This window comes from Barbus barbus (genome assembly GCF_936440315.1).
Source record: "Barbus barbus genome assembly, chromosome: 4".
Taxonomy (NCBI): Eukaryota; Metazoa; Chordata; class Actinopteri; order Cypriniformes; family Cyprinidae; genus Barbus; species Barbus barbus.
Genome location: NC_136732.1, coordinates 28,297,254 through 28,307,556, shown reverse-complemented (window position 1 = coordinate 28,307,556; position 10,303 = coordinate 28,297,254). Strand labels below are relative to the sequence as shown.

The 10,303-nt window shown below is 37.9% G+C and overlaps 2 protein-coding genes across 4 annotated transcripts; both read left to right on the top strand.

Annotated features, from left to right (window-relative positions):
- Window positions 1-411: 411 nt before the first annotated feature.
- Window positions 412-3,379, top strand: LOC306869097 (uncharacterized protein). 2 transcript variants are annotated; one of them, XM_079415703.1, is made up of 5 exons: window positions 412-691; window positions 869-1,014; window positions 1,200-1,359; window positions 1,577-1,700; window positions 1,905-3,379. In XM_079415703.1, the coding sequence occupies exons 2-5, from the start codon at window positions 922-924 to the stop codon at window positions 2,980-2,982; spliced, it is 1,455 nt and encodes a 484-aa protein (XP_079271829.1). In that variant the 5' UTR covers window positions 412-691; window positions 869-921; the 3' UTR covers window positions 2,983-3,379. The 2 variants fall into 2 exon arrangements, with proteins under 2 accessions (XP_079271829.1, XP_079271830.1); XM_079415704.1 differs by having other exon boundaries at window positions 511-691; window positions 838-1,014.
- A 1,547-nt stretch (window positions 3,380-4,926) lies between these two features.
- Window positions 4,927-9,235, top strand: LOC306869102 (ras-related protein R-Ras-like). 2 transcript variants are annotated; one of them, XM_079415712.1, is made up of 7 exons: window positions 4,927-5,239; window positions 5,535-5,628; window positions 5,826-5,913; window positions 6,221-6,323; window positions 7,193-7,301; window positions 7,392-7,510; window positions 7,591-9,235. In XM_079415712.1, exons 2-7 carry the CDS (start codon window positions 5,545-5,547, stop codon window positions 7,676-7,678), a joined length of 591 nt encoding a protein of 196 aa, XP_079271838.1. In that variant the 5' UTR covers window positions 4,927-5,239; window positions 5,535-5,544; the 3' UTR covers window positions 7,679-9,235. The 2 variants fall into 2 exon arrangements, with proteins under 2 accessions (XP_079271838.1, XP_079271839.1); XM_079415713.1 differs by having other exon boundaries at window positions 4,955-5,270.
- Window positions 9,236-10,303: the final 1,068 nt, after the last annotated feature.

The following is a 10,303-nucleotide window of genomic DNA, read 5'->3' as shown; positions in this document are numbered from 1 at the left end:
GTGTTTTGTTGCCGTTGAAGCAAGATAAAAAATAAAAAAACATATTTTTTTATACAGTCTGATAAAAACACATGACATCATTGAAACAGAAATATATTGTAATGTACGGTTGTTTAATATAGTATAAACATGATATCAATAGGTAAATGTGGACCAGTGAACTAAGCGTTCTGAATAATATATATTGTTTACAAGAGAAGCACTGGGAGCTGGCTTACATAAACCTCTGCAAGGACAGAAGAGTCTCGTTTGACGGATTACACACTCGATTTGCAAACGAAAGCGGCGTGTTCCTGTCTGAAAGGCTACAGAGTAAAACACGATTCATCACAATAAAAATGCCGAGGTCTTCAGGGCAAACTGATGATGGCGAACAAACCCTGCGCGCTGATTGGCTGGAAATGACATCACACAGAATGGCACTATTCTTAGCTTCTGGAAAGTGGATGACCTCATCTTTTTCCTCCCTCGCGCAGGTATAGACATACAACAACAAATAATGTTAGAGGCGCAGACAGAAGAGAAGAGAAGAAGAGAGAGGAGCACAGCTACACATCAACAGACTGTTTACATTAAAACAGAGTCTTCACGCGGTTGTTTGTTACAACCTTCACCCAGCAGCTTCGTTGGACTTTTTCAACCTTTTTTTTTATTTTCTACGCACTCTGCAGATCCATAACTGACTGAACTGGTGAGTACCAGCTTTTAGTTTGTTGTGAGGAAGCCTAACTTGTATATTGTTAAATGCATTTCGTGAAAACTTTAGGGATACAATTTGGCCTGATTTTAGGACTCTATGTGTGTGTGTGTGTGTGTGTGTGTGTGTTCATGCGTCAGAATTGTCAGTGTATTTTTTTATCCTCCATAGGTTTTCGGATTATATAAACATTTAGAAGAACTATTTGTTTATAAAATCAAGAGATGGTCTACTACAGGGACAGTCAGTCCGAGAGGCCACCGTTGTCTCGTATTCTGCCGCATCTCTACCTTGGTGCAGAGACTGACGTAACGCAGGTATATTTACAATTATCTAACGATTCCTCGTGTTAAAGTGTGCATAATCCTCCCTAAACCATAATAAAACTACATTTGCTACGTAAGTTAGTTTATTTGCATATAAATAATAGTTTGTTCTCGTCAGTGTTTTGCAGAACATTTAAGTTGTTTTCTCACCTCTCACGCGCTATTCGTACCCACAGGATGGTTTGTCCGACCGAGGCATCTCATACGTACTAAGTGTGAGCCGATGCTGCCCACAGCCTTCATTTCTGCCCCAGTCCCAGTACCTCCGGATCCCAATAGACGACTCCCTGCGGGATGACCTGCTTCCCTGGATCCCTCAGGCGTTGCACTTCATTGGTGAGGGATCCGGAATCCCACCGCTTACATCAGCCTGCATTTGCATCCCAAATGCATTACATCATTAATACATCAAGCTGTGACTATGGAAATAAATTTGTTTTGTGTGTGCAAAAAACATGAGGCTAATTATTTGTATGCACTTGGTAGAAAATTTTGGGTTATAGATGTCATCGCATGTATAATTTTTTTAATAAAAACAAATGAACTGTTTCAGATGGGGCCATGTCATGTGGCTGCTCAGTCCTGGTCCACTGTGCTGCAGGAATCTCTCGGTCTCCAGCACTTGCTGTAGCTTACGTCATGTATAGCCTGAAAATGGATCTGGACCATGCATACAGGTAATGTGCATATGTTGTTTTGTTTTACTTCTACTGCCATTTTCTGTGTAAAAAAAAAATAATTTTGCATTAAAAAAAGTCAGATATGAAATTGGGGATAAAAGTGAGAATTATTTGTTTCATTGTTTTTGTTTTGTTTTTCTTTTTATCATGAATGCAGATGATTCAGATAAGTTAATTATCATGATTTAATCATTCCTTTAGGTTTGTGAAAGAACGCAGACCCACAATTTCACCGAACTTTAACTTCTTGGGGCAGCTGCAGCTCTTCCAGGGAACGCTTTCTTTGAAGAATAATAACACAATCCTTCACTCTCAGCAGTCAGTCAAATCTTTGGATAACTGCCTACAGCCTACCAGTGAAAAAAACGACAGCAGTTCCACAGTGGCACTGTTAACTAACCTGAACCTTCAGAACAGCACGGACAACAACTGTATTATTAATGGATGCACTGAGGATTCCAAAGCAAATGTGCACTGTGAGAACAAGAACAACCAAATGGAAAATATTCAGAGCCGAGGACAGCGCTGTGAGGTGATGAAGCCAGAGTTTACCTTATCTCTTTCAGACAAGCTCGGAGCGCTCACTCTCTGCACCAATCCCGTAGAGGTACAAAGATCAGTCAACGTCACATCACAGACACAGCAGGATGCACCAAAGTCCAACCTACCTAAGCCTACTTACCTTCAGATTCCGTCTCTAGCGGAGAAACGCAAAAGCCTTACTCTTTCCCTAACGCCAGTGAGTGCAGTTCCTCAGACTCACCAGAAGGAGTCATTAGTGAACAGCTCTGGCCTGAAGCAGAGCAGTTCCGCCGTTGACCAGACGGGGGCGTTAGATGACCTGGCCAGAGTCAATATGGAGCCATCAGCATCAGAAACCAGAACAGAAACAAAAGAGGCAAACGGGTTTATCAGTCAGGAGGCTTCAGCTAAACTCAGCTGTTCAAAATCACAACGAAGAAAGAGTAAACTAAACAGCAGTAACCCCAGATCAAATATGGAGCAACAAAAAAACAAACAAGTGAGCCATTCAAGCACAAGATCACAGAGGCAGACCCAGGGACCACGTGGTATAGTAACCTCTCCGCAGGAGCTTTTCGTAAAGGAGGTTACTGGTGGTGTTGATGCAGTTGAGGGTATGGTTGGAGACCAGAGCCCCTTGTCTCCAGTCAGTCTTACAGTCAACAAAATACTGGACTGGGGTGAACGCATGCTGCTTGGGGTCCTACTTGGCCCACGTATTAAAGCGGGACAGGCTGCTTTGCCGTACAGATGTTGAAGAGAGATGTAAGGACTGCGCTATTTAAAGATACAGGTGTAAACAAGGACTGTACACTGTATCTCCCTAATGATCCGAAGGAGCTAAAATGAAGACAACGATACTATGGCTGAAAAAGCATATGTATGAGTGTGTGAATTCACTTATTTATTTAATGAAATTGCATGTTCCTCCAAGACTATTTGACAGACTCACGTCATCTGATGGACTGGTGATATGTGAATAAATGACTGAACGTCTGCAAGAACAAGTGCGATTTGTTCTATTATAATGCACAGCCTACCTGTGACTTTATTTATTGAAATACACTGATAATGGTTATTTATAAAGGGGTATTTTGCAGGTGGAATTTTAACACTATAGCTTGTATTGAAAACAGTGTTCATTAAAGATAATTATTTTATTCTGTCTCATTGTCTCTTTCATTTTAGCGTTACTTTAGCAACTATTTGGTGAACTGTAATAAAATGTTATTAAAAGACAAAATTTTGCTGTGAATTTGAATGCCAGTTGATCAATAAGGCAATGATCCTATTCCCTCTTAAAGGAATAGCTCATACAAAAAATTTAATTTGCTGATAATTTACTCACCCTCTAGCCATCCTGGATGTAGATGAGTTTGTTACTACATTGGCAAATTAGCATTACATCACTTGCTCACCAATGGATCCTCTGCAGTGAAAGGGTCCACAAGACTCCAGTGAATCATTTAACGTCTTGTGAAGTGAAAACCTGCGTTTTTGTAATAGGTGCTTCATCTGTGCATATTGTTCTCCTCATCATGGTTAGCAGTCTCTTATTTTAGCCAGAGCAGCAGTTGCAATTTATTGCAAACTCGCACCTTTTCACCTCAGACATTCACTGACGGACTGGAGTGGTGTAGATTTCTTGTGGATTATTGTGAGGTTTTTATCAGCTGTATGGACTCTCATTCTGACGGCACCCATTCACTGCAAAGGATCCACTTGTGAGCAAGTTATGTAATGTTAAGTTTCTCCAAATCTGTTTTGATTAAGAAACTAACTCATCTACTGTACATCTTGGATGGCCTGAGAGTCAGTACATTTTCAGCTAATTTTCATTTTTGGGTGAACTATTTTTTTAAGAAAACCATTAGTAATAAATATACATACAATGATACATTAATTTTTTTTTTTTTTAAACCGTTTTACATTTACTCCCCTTGGTTTAGTCACAATAAAGAGGAGTAACTTTTCCTCGGAAATGGTGGAAAGGCAGACAACTGGTGGGTGGGTGTCTCTAAAAACATTTTTTCTACACATGCAGTTAGTCACATCCTGGGAGGTTTTCGTTTAATGCAAGCAAAGTGATCCAGCATCCACATCGATTATCTATTCAAAACATTACGTTTTATAATTGTTATCACTGCTATTAAATTGCTATTATAATTAATATTAACAGTATTTTATTATTATTGCCGAAGTATCACCATAGTATCACAAAAGAACATACAGGAATAACTTATGCAAATGTTAAAGTACTAGGAAGGAAAAGCACCAATTACTTAAAAGATACAAAATATTACATCTGGACAAACATCTAATTTCATACGTCGCATTTTTTTTATCACAAATTATTTTATTACATATCATGTTATTATTTTTGTTTTGCCCTTTTTTAATATTATTTATAAACTCAATATAATCACAAGCTGAATAAAAAAATGACCAATGAATGCTGAATTAACGCTCAATGTAAACATCTACTGTAACGCAGACAAACCAGGCCCTTGGCCAAACATGGGAAAGACTACGCTCGTATTACACATTTAACATATAGCCTTCCTTTTATTGCGGAAATGTGAGCGTAGTAACAGCAGAATCGCTCATCGAATCCTGCGCATCAGCCAATCAGAACTCGCCGTGGCTCACCGATTATGACATCATGCGTTCGATGAGAACAACAACGCCTAAAGCCCCGCCCACTTCAGGCGTACGTATGAGATACACTCAGAGACGAAAGAAGTTGCCCCTGGTCATAAAAAAAAGCTATCGGAAGCAAGAGAGAGCCCAGAAGTCACCAAGAAAAATCCAGAGGGCGGACATTCCTTTAAACCTGGAATTCGCTTTTTATCTCCCTAAGCAAGATGGTTGTATCGCTTGTACAAAAGGAGAATTTGTAGGTTAAATCTGGCGGATATAGTCTATTAAAGTTGTCAGAGTTTCGCGGGTTTGCAGTGGACTAAGTTGTCTGACTTCAGAGTCGCTAATTTACTCAAGGCGGCTGCGGAAGAAAGGTAATCGGCGATCATTGCCCAGACCAGCACGGTATTTGTTTTATTTCCTCTCTAGCGTTATCTGGAAATGTTATTGTTTCGTACATATTGAACCATGGAGATTGGACTATGATACATACTCGCCCAAAATCTGTAACATTGTACTGCCTGCTGTAGAGGTTTATCAGCGATGCCAGGCCTTGTACGGTCTTAAATCTTTATGCTCGATGGAGCAAAGTTATTCCCTTTAAAACAGTTTTAGACGAATAAGAAGACAGGATTCGTGTTTTTATAACCTAATGTTTCATGTTTGCAGGAGTACGACCATGTCAACTGAAGAAAGATATAAGTTGGTGGTCGTGGGCGGTGGAGGTGTGGGGAAAAGCGCCCTCACTATTCAGTTCATTCAGGTAAGTGTATTTTTCAGGACTTTTTTGTTGGAAATAAAGATGTATTTATGGTTTAATATTGGGCAAATGCGCTGTGGGTGTGTTGTAAGAGTTGTGTGAAGTTCACAGTGCAGTGGGCTTTTCTCTGCATGTTCCTTCATGTTAAAGCACTTGTGGAGTTGGTGAACAACCAAAATGTTTTCTTTGTTTTCTTTCAGTCATACTTTGTGTCGGACTATGACCCAACCATTGAAGACTCATACACTAAAATCTGCACCGTGGATGGAAAGGAGACACGATTAGACAGTATGTTGTGGAATTAATGTGTTCTTTAGGAAGGAATGAGTGTTAGCTCCACAGGTTCCCTCAGAAGGGAGATTTTGGTCAGAGTTGCATCAGTATGATTCATTGCTGACTACGGGTTCCTGCCCAGGTTTTTGTTTTAACTTGCTGTCAGAACAACATCATGCCAGCTGTGCTTAAAGCAAACTTTGTGTGTCAGTCAGTTATGAATACCATTTGGGCACCACAAAATGTTGTTTGTGTAGATGAGCTCATCTTTCATATTCCCCTTTATTCATTTGTGTTATTGTGTCGTTCGCCTGTTCATTAGTCCTCGACACAGCAGGACAAGAAGAGTTTGGAGCGATGAGAGAGCAGTACATGCGCTCCGGAGAGGGTTTCTTACTGGTGTTTGCTCTTAACGACAGTGGCAGGTAGGTGTTTTCCAGAGTATGTTTGTGTCTGTGTGTGTGCGAGGAAGGGGAATAGATAGTTACTAACCTTTCTGTGTGACAAGAACAGAGAGTGTGTATGTGGTTGTGTGTGTTTTAAATAAGAAAACCACAGAATGTGTTTATGAGAATAAGACTGCTATGAGTGCTCATGTAATCAGGTGAACCTCAACAGCTGAACTGAACCTATTTGTATGGCGAGTATAAATTTAGAAGTTTCTTACAGATGTGACTTGGACTATGTTTTCCAGATTTTCTATGTAAATATTTGTACCGTTGTAAACTGCAATCAATTATTCAGCTTCCAGAGTTAAGAAGATTTTTAATATATACTTTTTCTAAAGTGAAATTCTTTATTTTCAGTTTAGTTTTAGTTAGTTTTCCGTTTCATTGTTTGAATTTATTTTTTTATTTTTTGTATTTTAACATAATTTAACATAATGTGCTAACTGGTATAATTGTAAAAATATTAAATGCTGTTAAAATTCTTAGCGCAGTCTTTTGTTATTGATGTTTAGTGACATTTTTATGTTTAACGAGACATTTTTAGAATATAACATGTTATCAAATTTAAAACTAGAACTAAATTGTTTACAATTAATTTGTTTTAGTCTTTGAGTCTTCAGTTTTTACTAGTTGTTTTTAATTATCTAGTTATTTTTATTTCAGTTCAGGAAAATATTTCATGTAATGTTTTTCATTTTTGTTAGCAGTAATAGCACTCATAAAAGAGTTCAATTATTACTATCCAAGATGAGTTCAATTATGATGACATTATATGATCTCTGTATTATTTTATGTTATTTTTGTGTTCGTAGAACAAAATCTTGAACACTTTCTCTCTGTTTCAGTTATGATGAAATTCAGAAATTTCACACTCAGATATTGCGGGTGAAGGATCGAGATGACTTTCCTATGGTCCTTGTTGGCAACAAATCAGATCTTGACCAGCAGAGAGTGGTAAAATTTCCATGTTACACAAATGACTTAATTTTTTAATAAAAAACCCTAAATAGGCTGCCAATTCACATGTATGTGTTTTTCAACTAGATCTCAAGAGATGAAACCATGTCGTTTGCCCGAGAAAACAGGATCCACTATATGGAATCGTCAGCTAAGAACCGCCACAATGTGGATGAAGCCTTCATGGAGGTTGTGCGAGCAATAAGGTATTTGGAATAGAAAATAGCTCTTATGAGACTGACAATGTAGTGCATTGTGATAAACTTGCATTACCGTCTGTCTTCAGGAAGTTTCAGGAGACAGAGAGTCCACCGCTCCCCGCTAATCACGCGAGGAAGCAGAAGAGTGGTGGCTGTCCCTGCACCCTGCTCTGACTGCCCCTCTGCACTGTTGCCTAGGAGACTGAAGCCCTCACTCTCACGCCTGGTGCCTTATATGTCTACACAGAGATTGTGTGTGTGTGTGGGGGGGGCACTGTATGCATCAGTGTTTTAGTGGCTTTTACAGTATGTATGTATGAATTGGTTTCCAAGAAGAAACTAGGCAATATCAAATGAGAGCGAACCATGAATCTGTTGGAAAGAGGGAGTTCTTATTTCATCCACATGTTTTGTGTAGTGCCTTGTAAAATCATGCTCTTGCAGATTTTTTTATAGCACAGTATTTGTTTATATCCACCACAGTATGAGATCGCAGACTGATTGTGTCCCACAAAAGAGATTAAAAAAAAAAAAAAAAAAAATCACCACTGAGGTGGTGAACAGTAGCAACAAGGTATTTAAACAACCACATAAGCAATCGCTGACAAAGCTTTTTGATGGTTCTTATGTCATCTGTATATTGGGTTACTGACTCAAAAAGATAAGTCAGACAGTATTTTATTGGCCCAGAGCTCTGTTCAGCCGGTCTTCTCTCGGGAGATTCATTTAGTCAGTAAGACTGCACTGAAATGGCTGCTCAAGTCTACACCTTGCTTCCCATCAGTGGCAAGAATATATACAGCCAGCTTGTTTTCATTAATCTCTTTCTGATAAAGCAATGTGGAATGACTAAGACATGATGTGGTTTTAATAATTGAGTATTTTTAGTAGTGTCGAAGCAATGGGTCCAGTATCTGCAATGCTAGTATTCATACAAACCAAAGGCTATAATGTACATGTTTGCACACTTAGCTTTGTCATCGTGAATAGTTATCTAATGTAGTTTAACACTAAAATGGACAAATCGTGTGGTTTTATTTTGGGATTATTTGGATCTGTTTCTTTTGTTTTAGTTTCGATTTGATGTCTTTTTTTTGAAGGTACTTCTATTTGTGCATATGCAGAATAAGGCAGTCTGTTTCCAGGTTCACATGCTATTGTATATGACATGCTTGTGATTTTTGCACCTTCGTTTGTAGACAGTGATGAAAAAGTGATACAGTGGAATTGCCAAATGAATTTACTAACAAAGCATGATATTAATCAGTGTTGTAAGGGAACGAGTCACTCAGTAAATAGGTAGAACGACCTAGTTTGGGGTGAGGAAAAATAAGACTAGGTGCTTTTCCTTAGTCACACTATAGCAGTTCTTATGGTATACTCGTCTCTAGAGGGAGTTGCTACACACTTTACAGCCTTCAATCAAGGGACATAGCTGGTTTTCAAACTGTGACAAATTCTGTTGTAGATCAGGTTTGTCAGCTGCAAATAAGAACAAAGCACTATTTAATTTGAAATGTTAAACAGAATTACACAATGTGGTAACAGGATGATTCTCATTCATATTTCAATATAATTTCATGTCTTAAGTCTGATTATTTCATTTTTTTTATTTAAGCTGTGTTTTTGTTGGCTCTGGAGAAATATCAGACACCATTTATCTTCCAAGTTTGTATCTAAATCTAACAATATTGTTTTGTACACAATTAAAATATGTCTTTAAACAATTTCATGTGAGCCTTTATGGGTGATTGATTCATTGGTGTGTGTGATTCATTTTAAAAGTATTCATAACAGTTTTTGACACGTAACGTTTTCGGTTTTGGCCTCAGATACTTTAAGCTGAGGAATAAGGAAGTAATTGTTAAAGTAATACAATCTTATTTTAAACGTTATTCATTATGAATTACATATAAATGAATGACTGTTTTGTATTATTTACTACTGACAATTTAGCTGCATATAAATTTTATTAATCTCTATTTGTAATTAACTCTATTCTTATTGGCCCATAACAACCAGATAAGAGAACAACCCTGCGCATATTGTTGCTAAATTATTCCCACATGTGAGGTGGGGAACATTTTCAAGGGAGGGAATCAACAGCACGGCGAAATTATGAATTTTCTTGTGAAATATTAGCATGGCGTCGTTTTCTCACAAAATGTGAGTGTGGTAACGTTGTGAACGCACTGACAGATTCCTCACGTTTAACGCGATAATATAAGACTAATATCACGTCTATAGGACTGACTTTCGTTACTCAATTAAAAGCTATTGTCAAGTCGGCTCTTGCTAACCATTCATAACTATCTTTGAAAAGGAAGGTTGATCCAATCCAGGCGCAGTTGAAACCGGAAGCTGTTGAAGGTTCACTGGGGAGTGTTGTTTGTTTGCTTTTTAAATGACAGATGATGATAGGCTATATATATATAATGTATGTTAAATGTACCAAATAGTAGACTATTTTCCATTGATTTAAAGATGTTTTATGAATCTTTAACTTCAGTACACAACAATCGTAAAGCTGTTAAGACATATCAGCTACTAAAAAGGATACTTGATGTAATAGATTGATCTTTGATGAAAAAAAAAAGCTTTTTGGAAATTGTACTGATTTACAGACTCATGTATTTTTATACTGTTGTCGTATTGTACTTATGACTCTATTCCGCTGCTGTTATTGCAAAAAAAAAAAAAAAAAAAAGATAGTAATATATACAGGACTTATATGCAGTACTTAGATACAGCACTAAAACTTGCTGGTTTTTCTTAATGGGTGGATGGATTAAAGCACCT